We start from the raw sequence: 24,330 nt of genomic DNA, 5'->3' as shown, positions 1-24,330 counted from the left end.
GGGCCTGAGTTGCCTCTCCTCACCTAATCCCTTCGGCTGACTGCTCTTCTCTCTGGCTTCCTGGCTTTTAATCCCCTTCCTCCTGCTCTTCCTGTTTGCTACTTCAGGCGTTCCTGAGTTGTCTCTCCTCACCTGTAACCCTGGGGCTGACTGCTCTTCTGTCGGGTTCCTGGCTTTTTATCCCCTTTCTCCTGCTCTTCCGGCCTGCTACTCTGGGCGGGCCTGAGTTGCCTCTCCTCACCTAATCCCTTCTATAGTTAAAATATACGTAAGATAAGTATATTATTATTATTTGAATTTATTTATTATTATATATACTATCATAATTAATCATTTTGCTTCTTAAATATATACTCACATCCTATCAATATACAGATGATTGGGGTGTGGTAGAGGGAAGTTATTAAGGCTTCTTTTTTATTTTTTTTTTTCCAAAGGAGAAATTAAAATTATCAGCAGGAATAAATGGTCCTCATATAATTGTCTGTGAATTAAAATTTTGATTGTTGCTCATTTTTCTAAGACTATTTCCAGGTTAACTAAAGAAGAATGTAATTCTGTTATCCCACAGGACTAAAGCCCCAAGATGAATAGACTAAAATAAAAAGTTAAAAACACTGATCACAAAGAAAGGTTAGAAAGCAGGGTTTAGAACTGGTTCAAAGTGAACCGGTCATGCATGATGCAGCAAAATTTTAATAGACCCAAATTTGTAAAATATGGGTGTCCTGCAACTAGAACCACAATAGTAACATTTCGGGCCAAAGCCCTGAAATGGAAGACTTAGAAGAGGGAGACTAAACCCTCCTAGGAGCCTGATGCAGGATAATGGGTTATTGCCAGGATGAACTGAGAAGAACCTGTTTGAAGCCCTGTTAGATACCTAGAGTCTTTGTAGAGAAATACTTTAATATTCATCTGTATATTGATAGGATGTGAGTATATATTTAAGAAGCAAAATGATTAATTATGATAGTATATATAATAAATAAATTCAAATAATAATAATATACTTATCTTACATATATTTTAACTATAGAAATCTGCTCACATTAAACCTAACTAAAAGAGTTATAGACTAATTAATGGAGCTGGCTTTCAAACACCAGTATTTTGGTTGTAGAAATAATGTTCTCTATGCTGCCTCCTTAAAGTGGTGGTATTCAGATACTTGCTGTACATAAAGTGCATTATCGTTTGCATTATTCTTATGCTTAATAGATATACATGTGTCGTTTAATATCATTAGTATAGAAGAGATACAGAAAAATTTGTAAGCAGCATTTGGAGGTAGAAGGAAGTGACAGTGATAATGTCATGCAGTGTATTCAGAGGATCGTAGAACTGGAATGCTGCTACAGTAATTTTAGTGTTACTGGTATAACTTTTTACAGATTACTACTAAATGTCCACAGAGGTTGGCTCATTTATATTTGGTTGGTTGGTTGGCTAGTTGCTTGGTTTATTAGTGGCAGAGAATCCATTCTGGCTTTGAAAAACTATATGAAAATTGCAAGTGTTTTTTAAAAATATCTTAATAAAGAATTTTATTTATGTAGTCTTTCAAGTAATGAAAAACAGTTAAGTGTAGTTTATGAGTATAAACTTTGGGGCTAGACTATCTGAATTGAATATAGTTTATTACTGAATTTATGATTTGGGCAAGTTACCTAACCATTTGTGACTCATATTTTCCTTCTATAAAATATAAATGATCCTAATTTCATGATTCTAGAAGAGGACATCATTCTTGGTAAAATAAGGCTGGTGAAAATGAGAGAAACCCTCCAAGGGATCAGTTCACAGAACAATTGCACCAGTGGGGTCAATTACCAAAGGTTGTGAGGGTGATACAGGGCCTGGCAAAGATGCATCCTATTGTTGATAAAGTTACCAAGAGTTAGAGCAACTAGCAACAAGAATAGCATTGTGAGGAGAGAATGTATCAAAGCCACAGAGAACAATATCTGGCACTCAATAATTGTTAGTCATTCTTATTATTATTTTTAGTAAATTATATTCCATTATTATAAATTAAGATTTACTGTTTTTCTCCCATCTAGGACGGAGTTACAATGACTTAAATCAGTATCCAGTCTTTCCCTGGGTGATTACTAATTATGAATCAGAAGAACTAGATCTTACCTTGCCAAGCAATTTCAGAGATTTGTCCAAGGTAATTTTGTAGTAATCATATGAAATACAATTAACTTACATATAAAAATACATTTGCTAATCTTTATTTATTGTCACATTACTTTTTTATATTTTTAATGTAATTATAACATTATATATATCTTTTAAATATAATTTCAGTGTTCTTAAATTTAAAATAGTGAAAAATTTAATATGCCTGATTAACATGATGATGACTAAAATTAATAACATCCTTATATTCATGTTTTCATATATACTCAAGAAGATATTACCCCTTTTCTGAGGGTGCTAGTGTTTGATAAAGCATGAAAGTCATGGGGATTTCTCAGTCGTACTCTGATTTAACGATACGTAAGCCTCCATTACTCCAGTTCTCCTAACTGATCTTCCTGCTGCCTCTTGTCCATCTCTCTGATCCAGTCCTTAGTCAACAAAATGGATTGTTTCTAATTCTTATTTTGAATTAGATAAATCTAGTGTTTAAACTTTTATTTATGGAATACAGAATACATTTTTTCCAGTTCATGGCTCTGTTTCTCTGCCTTTAATGTTCTCTCCTTACTTAGTGAAAGTTGACTTTTTCTCTTCCTCATAGAGATCATTTCTAACAACCTTCTCGGTAGTTTACCCTCATTTTCTTTCATACCAAACCAAAACCTAACCAGTTGCCATCAAATCAGTGCTGACTCAAGGTGACTTTATGTGTTGCAGAAGACAGCTGCATGCCCCATAATGTTTTCAATGACTGTGATTTTCCTGAAAGAGCCCTGGCACAGTGGTTAAAGCACTTGGCTGCTAAAAAAAAAAAGGCTGTTGAACTCAACAGCCACTCCACAGGAGAAAGATGTGACAGTTTGCTTCCATAAAGATTTACAGCCATGGAAACCCTATGGGGCAATTCTGCCCTGTCCTACAGGGTCTCTGAGAGTCAGAATTGACTCAGAATCAGTGGGTTTTAGGTTATGATCTTACTGAAGTGAATTACCTACCAGGCCTTTCTTTCAGGGTGCCTCTGGATGGATTTAAACCACCACCCGTGTGTGGTTAGTAGCCTAGTGCTTAACTCTATGTGCCACCCAGGGACTTCTTTCTTTAATAGGACCTATTTAATCTAATCTGCATTTGATATATTCTTCTACTTACTTGGCATGGTTCTTCTTGTCTCCCCCACTAAGATTTATAATGGTTGAGTTCTTTTTCACCATTATTTCCCCCATAGTGCCTACCACTCAATATATGTATTAAATGAAGTAAATAATAATATATATAGATGACATTTTTCAATATATATATTATTAATGTTAATTAAATTTTTTAAAAGCATGTAAAGAAAAAAACTAAAATTGCCCCTAATTTACTACATGAACACTAAGGACTAATTTCATTCTGTTTTATTTACTACTATCTTCTTTTTATGGATCAGAGCCATATTATATATACTATATTTTAACTATCTGTAAGTATTTTTCTGTATCTTTAGATATTGTTCAAGAAATTTCCTTTTTTTCCTAGCCTATCAATACATATATCATCTTGAATCACATTTTGGAATATAAAATACGTGTGTGTGTGTGTGTGTGTGTGTATTAAACTTTATATTGAAACATATACAAATGTAGACAGAATAGAATAGTAAGTTGCCATGTACCAATCATTTATGGTCACTCTTGTTTGATTTTCACTCTTCTTTCCCCCAACTCCTATATTACCTTGAAGCAAATCAAATAATTTCTTCTATAAGTATTTCAATATGTACTTCTTAAACATAAGGTCTCTTTTTAAACATAACCATAATAGCAACTATTCTTAAAAATTTCCTAATATTGTCAAATACCCAGTAGGTATTGAATTTCAAAGTTGATAAGTATCTTAAGTCCCTTTAAATCTATAGGTTTCACCTCCTATAAGGACTGAAAGACAGACTCAGACTAGTGAATAGTGAACAGTAGTACAATCAGTAGGGCTAGAATGATGTGATAGGCTCCAACACTCAGCTACATATCTTATAACTAATATCTTCTTTCCTATAAGCAACACTGGTTTGAATGTGACTGCACTCGAGTTCATGCAGATGGACTTCTATTAGTACTACTTTTTCAAAATTAAATATTGATGAAAGTGAGCTTGAAATTAACAATATTATTTTAACTGATATAATCAAGGATATCATATATTTCAAAATTGTTCTTTGCACATATGAAATAGTGGTGATTGTTCTTTTTATAAAAAATATTCTGTGGTAAGGTCTGACATAACGTTTGCAAATGTGATTCAGTTTTCAAATATGTTTTATATACACATTTTCAGCAATGCATCACATACATAAAATTAGCTGTATCGGTATGCATAATGATTATAATAGAATTACATTAAAAGTTGTCTCATACTATACATTTGGCAGACACTACTATTTGTTTAAATAAATTTGTGAAATCCTTGGGAATATTATGTGCAAAACTTAATTTAGAAAATAAACAGATTTTCCCTCCATTCTTAAGTAAATAATATAGCCTGACTAGCTTAAAAATGTATTGAATTATTTATGCATATTTATGTCCATTTAATTTCCCCAAAGCTAGGTTTCAGGCTTTGCTACAAAGCTACAATTCTATTTGGTAATTTCTCCCATACTACACAGGGAATTTTCTTTGTAAAGCTGAATTCATGTAATTAACACTCTTTCTTCTTTATCTGTGTTTTTCTGACCATTCTTTGAGAAAAGAGGCTTAATGGGACAAAGTGTAAAATAATGTATTATTGAAGGTATAAAATTTTATTCCATGTACTGTATCTCCTTATAATAATTAGATATTCATTGATTGTACACAAATTACTGTTGTCATTATGTTGAGATCAAAATCACATTACTCTGAATATCTGTTGAAAATTAAATCTTATATAGAAATGTCCTTATTTGGTGTAATACAGGGATAAATTTGAAGTTGCCCCCCCGCCCCGCTTTCCCAGTTGTTTCATCAGTAGTCTAAAATTTTGACTGATAAGAAGACAGATCTAACCAGGCACAGAGTTTGGAGTGACATAAATCCATATTTTATAGATAAACATTGATTTCATAGTTTGACAACTTTTTTGAAGAGGTAAGATTCAACCTTTTTTCTGCCTTTTATTTATAAAAAGTTATAATTAGGGTAGGAATATATTTACAAAATGTCATACCACAAAAACAAACAGCGATGGCTGTGTTTTGCTACGGCACCTGTCTTTATAGACTATGCAGATTTCCTTTGCAACTTTATTTTTTCCTTCAGCTTGGAGAGTGATTATGTAAACTGATTTCCTAGGAGAGGAAAACCAAGATAAACTGAGGCCATAATTTCTCTTCTGATTGATCATTATCTATATTTTGGGATATATACTATGTAGAATGTGTACATATGAGATAATCTGGATATCTTTTATAAAAACTAGTGTGTTCTTAGATTGAAATGCAGTTATCTTTCACTTACAAATGAAAATTCTTTTATCTCTCCTATACATTTCTAAAGGTAGGAGCTTCCCACTTTATTATTATTACCTTTATTAACTAATATTTATTGAGGGCTTACTACATACCAGGCTCTTGTCTAAGTGTTTTACATATGTTAATGCCTTTAACCCTCACAAAAACTCCTAAAAGATAAGGAACATTATGATTGTGTTTCACAGAGGCAGAATCTTAGAGATCATGAGTTTATATAAGTTGCCCAGGGTCACACAATTAATGAGTAGAATCATACTGTGAACACTAAGCCAGTGTTCTTCAAACCATAGTTCACAATTAGCATTTTTCAAATGAGTACAATAGTATAGTATAAGATTAAAAAGAAAGCAAATATTAGTGTGCATCCTGTGCAGAACTTCTGCTTAAGGAGTGTATGTGTGTACCAAAAGGTCCGGGAGGCCGTATCTTCTGACCCCTTCTAACTGCACAAGAGGAAGACAGAATCACCACCAGGAGCCCAAGGCCTATACTTGAGAGGCCAGACATGCTGCCTCCCTCCAGCTCTTTCCTCAACCCTGAAACCAACTGTTCCTCCCACAGTTCCCACCACCTTTCTGCTGGAATCGATAATTCGCTGCAGTGGCCACACAGAACTCATAGATTATGAGGTTTATTAGGGAAGCAACAGGCTACAATTCAAGTTCAGGGACATGCTCAATCTCAGCCTGCCATCTCCCAGCCGACAGTCTCTCTTGGTCTCTCTCCCAGCAGTGCATGTCTCTCTGTGTCTTTCTCCCAGCAGTGCATGTCTCTCAGTCTCTCTCTCAGCAGCGCGTGTCTTTCGCATCTCCCAGCTGGTAGTGAGAGAGATTTCTTCTGCCTCTAGGAGGGTTCCTTTTGAGCCTGGCAGAGTGGCAAAGTAACCAGTCCTAACATCAGAATTCTATACACCTGAGAGAAAGCAAACTTCCCAGAAAATTACTTTGTGCCACTCCCAACAGAATACCCCAGTGGATAACTTTAACAATCAGGAGCTACTCAGTTGTTCACAGCATATTCCACCACGGAGTTTACAAAGACTTAGGGCTAGAACAGCACACTGTGTAATTTACTTTACAGCGGTGTGTGAGAGAGAGGGAAAGAGGGAATGTGTGGGCGATTGGTGGGGAGAGAAACTGTACTATGCTGTATTGCCTTCTACTGGGCACTAATTGCTGAATCTATTTTAATGTTTGTTTTGTCCAACTACTTTTCATCTTGCTCATCATCCTGAAATACATGGTATGGTACAATCAGCATTCTATTGCTTGGTAGCGGAAAGCTTTTCTATTGCTATTTTTGCTCCCTTTGACCTGGGTTTATGTTCTAAGCTTTTTAGACTAAGCCTGTTTTATGAAAAAGCTGAATGTCTGATTAAAAGTGGAGAATCTCTGATGTGCTGCTCATTTATTCTTTTTATGTGTTGATTGTTTATTGAGTACTATTACAAGCCAAAGATTATTTGTGGACATTTGAAAAAATAAAAAGCAGGTGGATACTAATCTGGTGAAAAAAATAAACTGAAGATTAGGGAAAAAAGAGAAATAAGATAGAAGTAAATGTTTTGTGTTTTAATAATAAAACTCACATTCTCAAGAAGCAAGAAAATACTGAGAGAGTGAGGTAGAGGGAAAACAAAAGTTCACTGTCTTTCATCTTTAGAGTAAAAGAATAATGTAAGCTTACTTTTGTTGGGCCCACAGTGCAAAAACAAACACAGCAGATGGTAGAGAAAATGAATCTGCACCCTGATCCCTTTCCTGCCTGGCTGAATAGAAATCTGAGAAAGTGTTAATATCATCATAGCTTCTTCAAACTGACTTAAATTTTGGCCTAGGTTCCAAGAAATGGTATTTTTTTTTTCTTTGTTAGGTTTTTAAAAAACCTGTGTTACATTGTTGTACCATTCAGGCTCTGTTAAATAGGCTTTGTTAAACCAGCAGCTTCCATTACTCTAGTCTGAATCAAAATGTTTCTGAAGAGTAAATTCTGAGATAACTGAAGAGAACTTGATAGGAAAGCTATACTGAATTTACTTATTCCTTGCTAAATTGCTACTGTTTGTCCTTAGTATGTATTGCTGTGATTTTCTCTCTCTCTCTCATCTATCCTTTAACATTTTGATGTGTATTTTTGTATATGAGATATTTTTCACTCACTCACTACAGGGGAGTCAGTCCTGACTAATAGCAACCCCTCACACACATTTAATATACAGCATGCATCTTGACCTGGAATTGACTACCGACATTTAACTGTTGTTGATCAGACAGCACTTCTTTATCTCTTTAAGTTTTAAGTGCTGTTTCTGACGAATGCCAGTCCTTTTAGTCTGCTCTGTAACAGATACACTGGGAATCAATATACCATCTACATGTCAACAAGAGAAAAGGACCCTCTTTTTAGGGGGGATGGAGAGCTCACATTATTATTTTAACATCATAGGTGTTATAGCTTTTTGTTTTTCTTTTTATTGGACTACAGTAAAACTGAGTGAATACAAGCTGAAAAAAATTACGATGCTACAACAATAAGTAATGCATCTTTAAATGTTTAAAGTAAAGAAATTTAAGACTACCCCATGCTTGATTAAGTTTTGGACATTTTTTGTTGGCTCCCAAAATACATTTAAATATTTTAAAATTTGCATCAAACATAGATGCTGTTACATGCCACGTTGATTTTAAGGATTATGATAAAAGTCACATTTCCTAGCCTTGGGGCATATACAGTCTAATCAGCACAAGAATGATATGAGGGAAGTTGAGAATATATTTGTAGAATTGTGAGGGAATCCACAGTAAGTGGCTTCCACTAAAACAGACTTTTTACATATACTGTTTCCTTTAATCCTCTCAACAGTGCTGTGAGAAATGTGCTCTTATCTTTATTTTACAGATAAGGAAACTAAGAGTTGGTGAAATTAAGAAATTTTCCAAGTTTATATATTTTTCAAGTGGCTATTCTAGGATTTGAACTCAGATTTGTTATTTTCAGTGAACTAGGTCACCTCAGGTATAGCCAGGAAGGATATTTTAGAATGAATAGTTGCAGTTGTATCTACTTCTTTCCATCACCCAAATAACCTTTCCTCTATCTTGGCAAAAGACAAAATACTTACTTTTTTTGGAGAAATTGTACCAGAGAAGTTACTGAATTGAGAACACCAAGCACAGCATGGGAAGGGTTGAAAGTAAGGAATGGAAAACAGGAGCATTAACTGAAAGCTTTTAAGTACTGAATGGTGAAAGCACCCAGACCCCTTTTGCTGTCTTGCTATCAGAACTCTGGCAGCCAGGCTTACACCAGCCCCACCCCTTAAGACCAAAGATTGTCGTATTGCTCTTTGGACATAATGACTGGCTCAAGAAAAAAGACCTAAAAAAAAACTAAATAGGGATCCTACTTAGAGCCTACCTGATTTACCCACAGTTGTTTTGTCTACTAGTGTACAGTGCTTCTTGGACTTGTTATACTTTAGTCAGCCCTTTTGTGTCTTGTTCTTAAAATGAAGGTATAGCCAAATATTAGCAAGCATTTAAGACAGTATGTAATGTAAAAGAAGTCAAAGACTAAGATAAATGGAAAAATAAAAAGAAACCAGAAGGAACATAGGCAATTTAGGAAGGAAGGGAAAACAAATTGACAAAAACAACAATATTGGAATTAATTACCTGAAAGAGAACACAAAATTGTTCCATTGATAGTACTAGAAAATGATGATTGGTAGGTGAATAATCATATAACAAGAAAGAACAGTTATAAAAGTTAATAGGATTTGGTAGGTGCATGTAGATGTCTTCTAAAAAGAACACCAGCACAACAGAGGGAAGACTGCATAGAAAGATAGAATTAGAAAACCAGAGGAGCAGATCTTTGGATATAAATAGATTTGTATTAGTCTATCTCCATTTATAAATAGAGGGACCTTGGAGAAGTCATTTATTTTTTGGAACCTATGTAGAAACCTATGTAGAAAATTGCTATTTACATTATATAATCCTGAAAAAAAATTCATTCATGCATTGACCTTTTTAAACTTTAAATTGCAGCATAACCAGTGTGGTGTATTTAGCATTTAGTTTAAATGTGACTGTGCAACTCCTTTCCCAGAAATTAATACCAAGTAAAGTGTGAAGCTATTATATATTTTAAAATATATATGTTTGTGGATGTTTTGATACATTTAGACATTACTGGTTTTGTTTTTAAATTAGGAAATTAGTTAATTAAAGTTGTTTTGTGGGACTAATTTTTTTTTTTTTAATGTACATCTATCAAGCAGTGGCATTCTATATAGCAGACTGGTTTTCTGCTAGAAGTTCTTTCTAGTAGAAGTTTTTAAATAACTCTAATACAGAGCTTAACCCTACACTTAATTTAAGCAGCCTCCAGTGACATTGTTTTTTAACATTAGTTAGAAAATGATAAACTGAAGCAACTGAAATGGATTGTGGTTAATATTACTGTCAGGGTGATGAATAATCCCGACATATACCAGCAGCAGGCTGTCGGTCAGTAATCCTTCTCAAAGTTAAGTATTTATTCTCTAATCATTCTAACTTAATACAGTGTGGAGTTACCATTTATTAATATTTATAAATGATTATTTTGTTTAATGTTACTAGTCTCATCCCATAATGCTTCCTGTTTTCTTAGTTTAGTGCTGAGTGTACAAACTCATATAGATTAAGAGCAGGAAACATACCTACCATAAATTTATGTAAAAATTGTTTTCAAAATACCTAGCAGTTGAATTGTTGCCTTCTTTTGTTTTTAGTTCAATAGATATTATCATTATACTTCTGATTTCAGACTGCAATTTTTTTTTCTTTTTATACAGATTAAACTCTGCTAAACATGGGATTGCCATGAGTTGGAATTGACTTTATTTTTAATGTTTAGTAGTACATTTTAAAATCCTACATATATTACCTTTCTTTACACATTAGTATGTATTGATAGAATTTCTCTTTCTTGTATTTCCTTTTGATGTTTAAAATTTAATTTATGTGGATAAGTAGTATTATTTCATAGCGGATAATGTAGTTCTTTATCTTTTATTCTTGTCCAAAAGCCAGAACCATCCTGTTTATATTGAATACATGTGCTTGTTCAAATAATTGTTAAATAAAATATACTGGGCACATTTTATTTGCAATATTCTAAGGAGGTAGCCAAAACAAAGATGAAAGAAACAGTCCTTTCTTTTTGAGTTTTACAATTAAATTTCTGTTAAATAGCAGCCACTTTTAGATTAATTTAATCAGAAAACACTATTTTTATGTGACTTGTTTTTAGACTGTCCCACTTTCAAAATAGGAATTTTTTTTTAACCTTTAATGTGAATACGTGATTTATAATTTGAACCAAGTTTTTGGAAGTGGAGAAGAGTAATTTCTGAAAACAGTAAAATATGTTAAAATGTTTACTTATTTTTATTATAAAAAAAGTAGGATGTGAATATTGATGATAGCTAGGATATACAGAGGAGCCAAAAAGTTTAAAAATACATTATTCCTGCCACTTAAAGATTATAATGGTTTCTTTCTGTACATATATAACCAAAAAAACCCAAACTTACTGCCATTGAGTCAGATCTGACTCAAAGGGAACCCTCCTTGGGTTTCCAAGGAGGTCTGGTGGCATACTGTCTGAGGCATTTGACTGCTAACCAGGAGGCTAACAATTTAAACCCACCAATGACTCCTAGGAAGGAAGATTGGACGATCTACTTCCGTAGTGATACTGCCTTGGAAACCAAGGAGGGCTTGCTATGAGTCGGATTCAACTCAATGGCAGTAAGTTTATTTATAAGTTTTTATTTTATCACTACGTAAGTAGATTGCACACTTGTCCTTCTGAGGAGTGGCTGGTGGGTTTGAACTGCCAGCCTTCTGGTTAGCAGTCACATGCCTTAGGCACTATTCTACCATCAGATATAGAAACACAAATACTTATTTTTTGCAAAATGAAATCATATTGTACATGACTTTGTCACCCATCTTTATTTCCCTTATTCCCTTATATAGTCCCTTTATTTCCCTGTCCTTTCAAGACAATATATTTTTAGCTTTTCTAGTATTAATCCATATTCATATTTTCCAGTTGTCCCCAGAATGTTCTGTACTATTGGTTTGTCCAAAGAAGGATCCAATCTAGGAATACATATTGCATCTGGTTGTTATATTCCTTGATTTTCCCTTAATATAACACTGCTTCTTCTTTCTACTTTTTGAAAAATACTCCTGACTTTTTGGAAATGAAAAACCACTCAGTTATCCTGAAGAAGAGCTTCACTTCTAAATTTTTCAAGTTAGACGTTTTGTCTAGAATGCATCACAGATAGAAAGTAATGTTTCTTTCTTTCTTTTTTACACATGGAAGCCCAATTTTTATCTTTTTCCCATTTTATTGTCTTGGCACCATTGTTGGAAATCAATTGCATATATGTGTGGGTCTATTTCTAGACTATTATGTTCCATTTATCAATATATCTATCCTTATACCACAGTATCAGGAGCTCTGGTAGCATAGTGCCTAAGGCACTACTAACTAACTACTAACTACTAACCAGAAGGCTGGCAGTTCAAACCCACCAGCCACTCCTCGGAAGAAAGGCTGGGCAGTCTACTTCCGTAGTGATACTGCCTTGGAAACCCAAGGAGGGGTCGCTATGAGTCAGGGCCAACTGGACAGCACATAACAACAACAACAACAACAATATACCAGTATCAAGGAGCTCTGGTGGTATAGTGCCTGCGGCATTTGACTGCTAACCAAAAGGTTAGCAGTTCAAACGAGGCAACCACTCCACAGAAGGAACACTGGGCAATATACTTCCATAACGATTGTAAATCTTAGAAACCCACAGGTGGTCGATATGAGTCAGAATCAACTTGATGGCAGTGGGTTTGGTTTTTCGGTTTTATACCAGTATCAGGCTGTCTTGATTACTGAAGCTTTAAAGCAGGTCTGTTTTCTTTTTCAAAATTGTTTTAGTTATTCTAGGATATTTGTTTTTCATACAAGTCTGAGTATCAATTTGTCAATTTCTATGAAGAAGCCTGCTGGGATTTTGATTCAGATTGCAATGAGTGTTTAGACCATTTTTTGGTAAAAATGATATATCAGTAATACTGAATCTACCAACCCATGAATATGCTATACTTGCCATTTATTTAGCTCTTCTTTCATTTATTTGCAATATTTTACAACTTTTAGTATATGAATATTACACATATTTTAATTTATTCCTAAGAATTTCATGGTTGTTATTGCTCTTATTGAAAATTCATTTCCAGTTGTTCATTATAAATATATAGGAATGCAACTGAGTTTTGTTTAGTGCCCTTATATTCTTCAGTCCTGCTAAACTCAGTTGTTAATACTAGCAGACTTTTATAGACTTTGGGGGTTTTCTACACAGATGGTCATGTCATATCAGAATAAAGACAGTTATATTTCTCCCTTTCAAATGTTGGCTTCTGTTCATCTGTATCATCATTCAATTAATAAAAATGGTAAAATGCCTCATTCAATAAATAAAGGTTGTTGGCAGTGACTGAGGCGGTATCACTACAGAAGTAGATTGTCCAGCCTTCCTTCCAAGGAGTGGCTGGTGAGTTGAACCACCAACCTTCTGGTTAGCAGTCAAATGCCTTAGGCACTATATGCCACCAGAGCTCCCTAATAAAATATATAAGTAGTGTTGTTGTTGTTATGTGCCGTTGAGTCAGGCCCAACTCATAGTGACCCTTCCCTGGGTTTCCGAGGCGGTGTCACTATGGAAGTAGATTGCCCAACCTTCCTTCAGAGGAGTGGCTGGTGGGTTTGAACCACCAACCTTCTGGTTAGCAGTCAAGTACCTTAGGCACTATGCTACCAGAGCTCCTAAAATATATAAGTAAGTATGTATAGTATGATAAAATATATAAATAAGTATATATAAGTAAGTGTGTCCTGGAAGAAGTGCAGCTGGAATGCTCCTGAGAAATGAGAATGGCAAAGTAGGTTTCATCTCACCTACTTTGATCATGTTGTCAGTGGTACGATTCCCCGGAGAAGGATATCATGCTTAGTAAAGTAGAGGGTCACTGATAAGATGGATTGAAACAGTGGCTGCAACGATGGGCTCAGGTATAGCAAGGATCATGAAGCTGGCACAGGACTGGATAGTGTTTCGTTCTGTTGTACATAGGGTCGCTATGAGTCGGAGAAGACTTGATGGCACCTAACAACAACATGTAAGTAATTTTGAAGAATTAATGGTATCTTTTATTTCTTTTTCTCGCTTTATTGAGCTGTATAATATTAACTATATTAAATGCAGAGACTGTCTTGTCCCTGGTCTTAAGGAGGGAGAGCATTTCGTCTTTCACCATTAAGTATGATACTAGCAATAGGGGTTTTTGGTTTTTTTCATAGATGGCTTTATCAGGTTAGGAAATTTTTCTTCTATTCTTATTTTGTTAAGACTTTTCATCATGACTGGAAATTGAATTTTGTCAAGGACTTTTTTATGATGACAATCACATGTTTGTTTTTTAGTCTGTTAATGTGGCAAATTACATTGGTTGATTTTTGAGTGTTGAATCCTGAGTGTTTCTCCTGGGGTAAAGGACACTTGGTCATGATACAGTGTTCTTTTTAAAAAGGACTGGATTTGATTTGTTAATATTTTATAAAGAATTTTTGCATCTGTGTTCACAAAGGATATTGGTCTGTAATGTCTTTGTCTGGTTTTGGCATCAGTGTAATAATGGCCTGATTGAGTGAGTTGGAAAATTATTTCCTTCTTTTCTATTTTCTGCAAGAGATTGTGTAGAACAGTTATTATTTCATCCTTACATGCTTGGTAGAATTCATCATTCAGTATCTCTTTTACAAGTGCATGCAGGGCTATTCAAGTTATCTTACTGTTTTTGAATGAGCTTTGATAGTCTATCACTTTCATAGAGTTTATTTATTTCACCTAAGTTGTACCCTGTTTTGTTTTTGATACTGGAAATTGCTCCCTGTTTCCTTGATCATTCAGACTAGAGATTTTATTTTTTGAATTTAAAAATAAAATAAAATTTTCCATTGTTTTTTTTGTTTTCAGTTTCAGGATATTTGCTTTTCTTACTACTTCTTTTCTACTTGCTTTAGATTTAATTTCTCTCTCTCTCTCTCTCTCTCTTTTTTTTTTTACTATTTTATAGTAGAAACTTAGATTATTGACTTGAGAGTTCTCTTTCTTTCTAATATAAACATGTAATGTTATAAATTTTTCTCTAAGCACTGATCTAACTGTTCAACAAATTTTGTTATGTTGTATTATCATTTTATTCAGAATATTTTCTAGTTCTATTGTGACTTTCTCTTTGACTATGAATTAATTTTAGAAGTGTGTTGCTTAATTTCGAAATATTTGGGGATTTGTTAGATATTTTTCTGTTGTTGTTTCCAGTATAATTCTGTTATGGTCAGAGAAAATACATTATATGATTTAAGTTCTTTAAAATTGGTCAAATTTTCTTTTCTAACTCAGAGCATGATCTGTCATGGTCAGTGTTCATGAGCACTTGAAAAGAATATGCATTCTTCTGTTGTTGGGTAAAGTGTTCTATAAATGTCAATTAAGTGAAGTTGATTGATAGTGTTGTTCAAGTCTTCTGTAGCCTTACTGATTTTCTGTCTACTTGTTCTATTAACTGCTGAGAGAGTAGTGTTGATGTCTCCAAATATCACTTGGATTTATCTATATCTGTTTTCAGTTCTATCACTTTTTGTTTATGTATTTTTTAAAATTTGTTTTTGGGTACATATGCATTTAAGATTGTTTTATGTTTTTCTTGATGAGTGGTATTTTTAAATATCATTACATAATGTCCCTCTTTAAACGTGGTAAAAGTCCACATTCTAAAGTCTACTTTTTCGTGATATTTATATAGCCACATGAAACTGTCTTTTGATTGTTACTTGCCATATCTTTATCCATCAATTTTTTAAACTGCTATCTGGCATTTGACTGCTAACCAGAAGGCTGGTGGTTCAAACCCACCAGCCACTTCTTGGAAGGAAGGTTGGGCAATCTACTTCTGTAGAGATACCACCTGAGAAACCCAAGGAGTAGTCGCTATGAGTTGGGACTGATTAGATGGCAGTGAGTTTGGTTTTGAGTTTATGACTTTATGGGAGCTCTGGTGGCATAGTGCCTAAGGCATATGACTGCTAACCAGAAGGCTGCCGATTCAAACCCACAGCCACTCCTTGGAAGGAAGGTTGGGCAATCTACTTCCAAAGTTATACCACCTCGGAAACCCAAGGAGGGGTCGCTATGAGTCGGATCCTACTCAGTGGCAGTGAATTTGTTTTTTATTTTATGACTTTATATTTAAAATTTCTTTATTATGGACAGCATAGAGTAAAGTCTGTCTTTTGCATCTAATCTCTCTGTTTTATTTATTGAGAACATTCACCTTTCATGATAAGGTTGGTTTAAATCTATCTTCTTGCTGTTTTTTTTTTTAATTTATTATTTCTCACATTAACTCTTCGTATATTTTTTCCACCTTTATTTACTATCTTTTAAATTAAGTATTTTTTTTATCCCATTTATCTCTACTGTTGGCTTATTAGTTATACTTTAAAAAGTAGTGATTTCTGTCTGGTTTTGAATGTATATCTTTCATTTATGACATTATACCCTCAAATAATATTATACCATTTCATACAGTGTTTGAAACTTCCAACCAAGCCCCAGACTGAACCCATTGCCATCAAGTTGATTCCGATGCATAGCAACTTACAGTATAGAGTTGAACTCCCCATAAGGTTTTCAAAGCTATCATCTTTATGGGTGCGGATTGCCACATCTTTCTCCCATGAAGTGACTGACTTTTTGATTAGCAGCTGAGCATTTAACCACTGCACCACCAGGGTCCTTAATCTTACAACCGTATATTTCTGTTTCCTCTTTCTTAACTTTTTGGGCTATTGCCATATATTTTACAACTACATATGATTTAATCTCAATACATTGTTACTTTTTTGCTTTAGACAGTTATTTTTTAAAGCATTAACAAATAAGAAAACAAATTATGTTTACCTTAAGTGTTACCATTTTTGATGCTCTTTATTTCTTTGTGTAGATTGGCATTTAAATCTGAACTCATACTAAAAACTTTCATTAATATTTCTTGCAGTGCATGTCTTCTGGTAGTGAGTTCTTTCTCCTTTATTTTAATCTGAAAAGTATTTAATAATTAAAAATATATATTTTCAATGAATATAAAATTCTAGCAAACCCCCCAAAAATCTGAAAGCCATCTAGTCGAATCCGACTCACAGTGACCCCTCATTAGGTTCCCCAGGTGGTATCACTAGGGAAGTAGGTTGCCCAATTTTCTTTCTGAGGAATGGCTGGTGGGTTTAAGCTGCCAGACTTCTGGTTTGCAGTTGAATGTCTTAAGCACTACATCACCAGAGCTTCCATAAAATTCCAGGTTGACCTTTTTATTTTCTTTCAGTATAGTTGTCCCTTGGTACCCATAGAAGATTGGTTCTAGGACTCCCGGCAGATAGCAAAATCCATGGATGCTCAAGTCCCTTATGTAAAATGGCATACTATTTGCATATAACCTGTGAGCATCCTCCCATATACTTTAAATAATCTGTAGACTACCTATAATACCGAATACATTGTAAATGCTATGTAAATAGCATTTTATACTCCCTCTTAGGTCTTGTGGAATTGCTTTGACCACTTAATTGCTCTCCCTCCCAGAATATTTTCAGTCTGTGTTGATTGAATCTGTGGATGCAGAACTCCCTGTGGATAAGGAGAATCAACTGTACTTTAATTATGATAGTCTACTGTTGTCTGGTTTGCATAGTTCATTATGGAAAGTCTGCACTGTCTTAACAGTATGTAATATAATGTTTCTTTTTTCCTCTCTGTGCTGTCATGATTTTTTTCTTATCTTCGATTTTCATCCATTTGATTATGCTCTTTCTTGGTGCTCATTTATTTGTTTGTTTTGTTTTTCCCCATTGCATTTTCAAAGTTTCTTGGGTCTGTGCTTTGTCATCTTGCATTAACTTTGGAAACTCCTCAGCTTTTAAATATTTCTTTGGCTCCTTTGTCTCTGTCTTCCATCTATGAGTCCAACTGCACCTATATTAGACTTTTTATTATCGTCCCATAACTCTCGGGTGCTTGATCCTGTTTATTTCATTTGTTCATCTTCTTCATTTTAGATAATTCTGTTAAGCTATTTTCATGTTCACTAATTATTTCCTAAGCTATATCCAGTGTACTCAGAAGGCCATTGAAAGAATTATCTGTTTTATTTATTTATTTATTTTCTCCGTAGCATTTACATCTCATTCTTTAAAAAAAAAAAACAATTTCCCAGTCTGCTAAAATTCCTTACCTCTTTATGTAGGTTTTCCAACCTTTCCACTAGATCTTTTACTGTATGAAATATAACTATTTTAAAGAGCTTGTCTGATAGTTTCAACATCTGTCTTATATCTGAACTTGGTTCTGTTGATCGCTTTGTCCCTTTACAACGAATCATGTTTTTTCTTTTCTTTTCTTTCTTTGTGTGTGTGTGTGTGTGTGTGTGTCTCATGATTTTGAGTTGAATGCAAGACAGTGGACAACAGTAGAGAATGGAGTGTGAGTAGTATTTTCTGCCCAGAAATGTGTGTTTTTTTTTTTTTTTCTGTCAAGCAATTTATATAGGGATTTCAGTCAGTCTGATCAATAGTTGAGTATTGTTTGGGTTTGTTGTCATTGTTAACTTTAGTACAACAGAGTTTTCAAATTCCTCCATCATTTGAATGTTGTTACCTTGTGCTTAATCTGAGTCCTGGGGTGCTAGAGGTTTCTTCTGAGTTTTCCTGCTTCACCTTTTCCTGTTAGCAGTCCTTGTGTGCTTGTGCCAAAGAGGAGGTTCTCTCTCTACAGTCTTGTCAGAAGTAGATTGCTGTTGCTGGTTACTAAATGCCAGGCTTGTGACAGTACAGTGGGGTTCTCAATTTTGCTGCTCCAGCCTCAGTCTTAGGGAGACCCTCTATGTCTTGTAGCAGCTCTGGTAGCATAGTGCCTAAGGCACTTGACTGCTAACCAGAAGGCTGGAGATTCAAACCCACCAGTCACTCCTCGGAAGGAAGGTTGGGCAATCTACTTCCGTAGTGATACCGCCTCAGAAACCCAAGAAGGGGTCACTATGAGTCGGGTCTGACTCGATGGCACATAACAACACAACAACAACATATGACTTGTTCTCAGAGAGAGGCCTTCTCAGTGTTCATATTTCTACATCTCTCTCCCCTGGCATCTAAACCATGTCTTCTGTCTATAGCAAGTCTTAGGCAAGAGAGAATTTCTTGTCTGTGCTCCAGTGGTAGCAAACTTCTTTGTATCAACCAGGATCCTGGGCTCAACAGGTTTTCTGACTACCCCCAGTCAGAGATCTTTTACTTCTGCTCTGCCCCAGATGCCTTTGAATATTTTCCTGGGAGTGGTATGCAGAGTATCCTACCCATCTCCAGGGGCAGATTGGTTTTGAGCCTGTGCCTTTTATCATATGCAGTTGATATTTCCTTGGGCCCCAAGATGAGAGAGTTTAATATTCTTTTCCCATCTGCTTAAGGATTTTTATGTATGTAAGAAGAGGATTAGGAGAGGTGCGTGGTGTGTTGTGCCTGTGCGCATAAACTGAAGATCACCTTCTGCATGCCTGTGTCCTTGAGAGGTCACTCAGAGGTCAATTTCTGATCTCCTGCCCTGCCCTCTTCATGTTCTTTCTCTCAAATAAACATCCTATGTAGGCCTGTAGAAAGTAGTTTAAAAGTGCATGTTAACTCCTTTATGTCTCCCAAATTTTTTAAACTTAGTGTATTCTCTCTCATAGGATCCATCTTAATTTGCATTTAAGAATTTGTTAAAAATTTTAGCTAATTCTTCTTACCCACTTTTGTTTTGGCCATCTCTTCTTCTATGTTCCATTAAAATTGCAGCAGTTTGTATGTACCGTCTTTCCTTGAAGGAACTTGTCCTTTTTTGAAATTCAGTTCACTCGATTGTCTTAAATCTCGGCTCTCTGAAGATTTCAAGAAAAGTTATAATTTTATAGATTTGTTTTTTTCATGCTGTTACAATGGGAGTGGCATTCCCTTTCAGTTTCTGTACTCTAAGTGAAAGCATTCTTTGTGATACTCAAATTGTCACAGTTTATCCAATGGGGCCCCTTCAGGAAAGAACTTATGTCCCTCTGATGAAATCCAATTAATATTTGATAACTCCTTTGCCTTTTGGCACAAGATGTCCTAGGATAATTTTTTATATTCTTGGTTCATTTTAATAGAAAATGCTTGACTTAGCTTTTTATATATAAAGTTAAATTTACATTTTTTTTAAATCTAGGCTCTTTAGACATTTTAATTTTTATTATCTGAATCCATTAGTTTATTTTTGACACACACACACACACACACACATACACACACACACACACACACACACACATATATATATATATATATATATAGTTAATAGTCTTCTTATATTATAGCAAAGTTGAAGTCCTTTGAAATAAATTATCCATTTGGAGGAAGTATTGTGGATGATGGGACCATAATGATGCCATCTATTACTCAATTAAGCTAACTTATAAGACTTTATGTTTTATGTTATAATTTTTTGTAGGGTCATTACTGACTATAAGGTAAAATATAACAAAATATTCTGCATTTTTTTATGTTATCAGTTAAAGTTGATGGTAATAAAAAAGGAAAGAAAAGCCTGTGTTAGGCTGGGTTCTCTAGAGATGCAAAAGCAGTAAAGCTTTTATGTACATATAGAAAAAGAGAACTTGATCGTAGGAAAATTGCTCACACACTTACAGAAGCTGGCAAGTGCCAAGTTCTTGGATCAGATGTCAAGCTCAAGGCTTTTCTTGATTCGTGCCCCTGCAGGGGCTGATGAGCTCAAGGTTGACAGGCAGTATACTGGCTATTGACTCCAACGAATGATGAATCTAAGACCTCCAGGCCGAATCATGGTTTGTTCACGCATGGACAGTTGTAGGCAGCACAACAGGATCCTGATCACAGAAGAGAGTCTCTTTTCCCAGGATGTCCATAAATATACAGGAAGCAGGCCACACCCCTAGGGAAACGCCCTTTCAATGGACTAGCTGCTCACAACATATACATCTGATCCCATCATGAGAATAACCCACATTACAACTACTTAAACCACACAGAATTGTGGTCCAGCCAAGTTGACACACACCTCCAACTAACACAAGCCAAAATATAGATAAGAATATTATAAGCAAGACTTGTTTGTTTCTAAGTGGACATAGGAATTTATGTAACTGTATAAAGAAAGAACTACTAACAATGCTTTTTGGAATTGAAACTAATTGTTTCTTAATCTGAGCCCATCTCCAAGGGAATATATTGGGTGGAATACTTTGTTTCCTCTTTTTAACTTAAAACTTAATGTCATTAATTCTCAGAGTTGTTTGTGTTACATGAGGGCATTTTTTTTTCCCCAGAAGTTAGAAATCCATAAACTAAACAAAGAATTTGTTTTGTGTTTTTGAATTTAATGCTACATTTTATTTCTTTTTATTTTATAATATAGAGACAACCCAAAGTCTTGTCTAGCTATTGGATGTCATTGGGCTGTCAGGGTTCACATTGCTAGAAATCAACTCTAAAAGTTTTGTCAACATTTATTAGCTTTGTGTATGGCCCATCGTTCTACTGGAAGCTAGGAGAATTATTACATTTTCTCTTGTTGCAGCTGTTGAGTTATTAGAGATTATTTCCGTAAGTTGATTCAAATTGCCACCATTACTCCTGAGAAACACCATGTACCTCCAGTTACACCTGCACAACAATATATTATCTCTTTGTTTTAAAATTGAAGTTCATTGTTGGCTTTTAAATGCCTTACCACTCTAAGTCTTGCCTTTGTATTGACTTTTTAAGTTTAGTTTTGTCATAAGCCTTTATTAAATATTTTGTCCCATTTTATATGTTTTAGAGTATGATTGACTAATTCTCCCCAGAAACAGTTAGTCTAAACAGAGAATAAAATAACTACCTTTGTTCATCCTTACAGATCTTGAGTCCTCCTTCCTTTTATAATCATGATATTTTGCTGTAAGTCATGCAGTCATTGAAATTTAGAAGACTTTTAACTTACGTTTAAACTACACAGAATGTAGTTTCCCTGCTTAGGCTTGAGCTAAACAGAATAAATACAGTTTTCCAAATTGGAACTAGTTTTGCTGTTTTCCTCTGACTTTCAAAATATGAAAGAATTTGTGTTTCTGAGGCTGAATACTCCTCACCTCGTTCATAATTTTGTTTATGTTAAGTATCCAGGTTATAGAAGCTAGAAGAACCTTGGTATGTAATTACTAATAACCTATTTTCAGAACCTGTAGATGATTTATTTGATTTTAATGGTCTTAACTGGTTCTTTAAGTAGATAGATAAATCTGTCTACAGATGGACAGATTTTGTTATATCAGCATTTGGGCCTCTTCTGTGTTTATTGTTTTCATAATTACTTAAAACATTTTTATCAGTTCTTCTGTGATTATTAGGACTGTTTCTTGGGTTCTTTCAGGCACTTGGTTTAATGCTGTCCCTGGATTATCAGATTATTTTCAGCAATTTATATGGCTTTCTCAAACTCAGGTGAAAACATGCAGGGAAAATCACTTAATACTAACCTAACCGTTGAGGAATAACACAGACTTATGAAGGCATTGCTACTAAATCTATCAATGTGAGCATTTGAAATGATTTAAATTCTACATAGGCACAATAAGTAAAATGAAATACCTTCTTTTTCCCAAGATGTATTTGTTAAATTGAAATGGTGTTGTGGGTATATGTTTAATGCCACTTGCAAGAAAGGGTGTTTTCAAGATATTAAAAACTGCTCTGGTACTTGAAAATAAAAGTGCTTATTTGTTAACTCTAAAAGCCATAGTAGTGTGCTGATGAAATTTTTTTCTTGACAATATTAAATAAAATCTAAAGCGTGTGAAGATAAGTGCTAAACCATTTCAGCCACATACAGCAGATGACAAAATACCCTAGAAGCCAAGGTTGAGTAAAAATGCTGATCAGGCTGTTTGTTATACTTGTCATTTAGATAAAAGAGCTGCTACAACTGAAACAAAATAGTTGCTGTACCCCTAACAGTACCAGTGTTGCTTAAATGACAGGCTATTAGTTTATTTTCTTCCCTGGAATGGAGGGTCTGGGGGGAGAAGGGCCAGCAGTAGACACTCTGGAAATAAAATTCATTGGCTTAAAAAGCTTCAACAACACACAGAATCAAAGGCTCTCTTTTGCATTCATGGATGTAGATATACAAATATAAAAATGGAGAAGATAGTAAGGCCATAAATTTTTATGACAATACTTACCCTGTTTTGTTCATTCATTTCTTTAAAAAACCATTTTTGTTAAGCACTTTTCTTGTGCACAAGAAAAAAATACACATTTTCCCCCTATTTGTGAAGCTTCTTCTAAGATGATGTCCATAGGCATTATATAGCTAGGGATAAAAATTTAATAGTATTTGATAAGGGGGCACTTAATATAAAGGCTATTAGGATTCTAATAGCCTTTCAGATTCAGTACCAATATTTTCATTAATACACACAATTCATTTTACAACCAAAATCATTCTACAACTTCCTACTCAGTTTAGTTAGAGTTGCCTTTGAGTTCTGCTTCTGCCACTGGCTGTGTAACCAATCATTGATAGTCACTTGGTTTTACCCAAACTCTTTTTTTTCCCCCAGTAAATTGGGGGTGTTAGTAGATTTAGAGCTTATAGGTTGTTGTGAAGAAAATGACATAGTTTATATGAATCTTGAAACCATCACTTATATTAGCATCCAATGAATACTAATGTTGTCATCAGATAGAATGACCCCCCTTAATCTATATACCATTGTTATTTTCCTGGGAAATTTCCAAAACCAAATCAAGAGTGGCCATCGTTTATGATGTAACGTGTCCTGATAGTTCATCATCTTTCATCCTTTGAATTTGACATGACTCGACGGCACATAACAGCAACAACATTTAATCAGTTAATATATATAAAATACCATACATTTAATTTATACTCTTTGCTTTAACCTAGTATTTTTATAGCCTAGACTTTTTAAGAGCGTTGAATTCCAATACTTTGTTATGTTTTCCTTGCTGGTATTTAGCTGTGACTTTGCAATGGCTCTCTTTCAATATCTGGATGCATTATGCTACCTCTAGGGTAGAATAAAATAAGTTTGTCTGCCTCTGTGTGTGCACAATTTTGTAAAAGATATAGGGCAGATTTTATCAATAGCCATGGAATTAAAGTATACTTCTAGTTTGCCAGTCATTCCAAATGAAGATGACAGTGGTAGATGATTTTCACCCAGACAAATAGGGCCTTGGTGATAGAAATGACACCAGAGATAGAAGGATAGAATTTTGCAAGACTTTGGCTTACTCCTTGCATATACTTTTGCAGCAAGATAAATGGTGGCTTAGCACATATATGTGCAGATGGAATACACAGAAATCAAATAGACTACATCTGTGGAAAGAGACAAAGGAGAAGCTCAATATCATCAGTCAGAACAACGCCAAGGGCTTAACTAAGGAACAAA

At 34.6% G+C, this 24,330-nt stretch overlaps 1 protein-coding gene across 1 annotated transcript in view; it reads left to right on the top strand.

Moving 5' to 3' along the window:
* The window catches only part of LRBA (LPS responsive beige-like anchor protein), a 1,065,192-nt gene that overhangs the window by 798,397 nt on the left and 242,465 nt on the right, over positions 1-24,330 (top strand). Inside the window, 1 exon segment of the mRNA XM_042782393.1 lies at positions 2,064-2,176. Within this exon segment, the coding sequence (XP_042638327.1) occupies positions 2,064-2,176 (113 nt within the window).

This window comes from Orycteropus afer, unplaced genomic scaffold (assembly GCF_000298275.1).
Source record: "Orycteropus afer afer isolate SDZICR_OR568_19922 unplaced genomic scaffold, OryAfe1.0 scaffold00297, whole genome shotgun sequence".
Taxonomy (NCBI): Eukaryota; Metazoa; Chordata; class Mammalia; order Tubulidentata; family Orycteropodidae; genus Orycteropus; species Orycteropus afer.
This window is presented reverse-complemented; position numbering and strand designations above follow the sequence as displayed.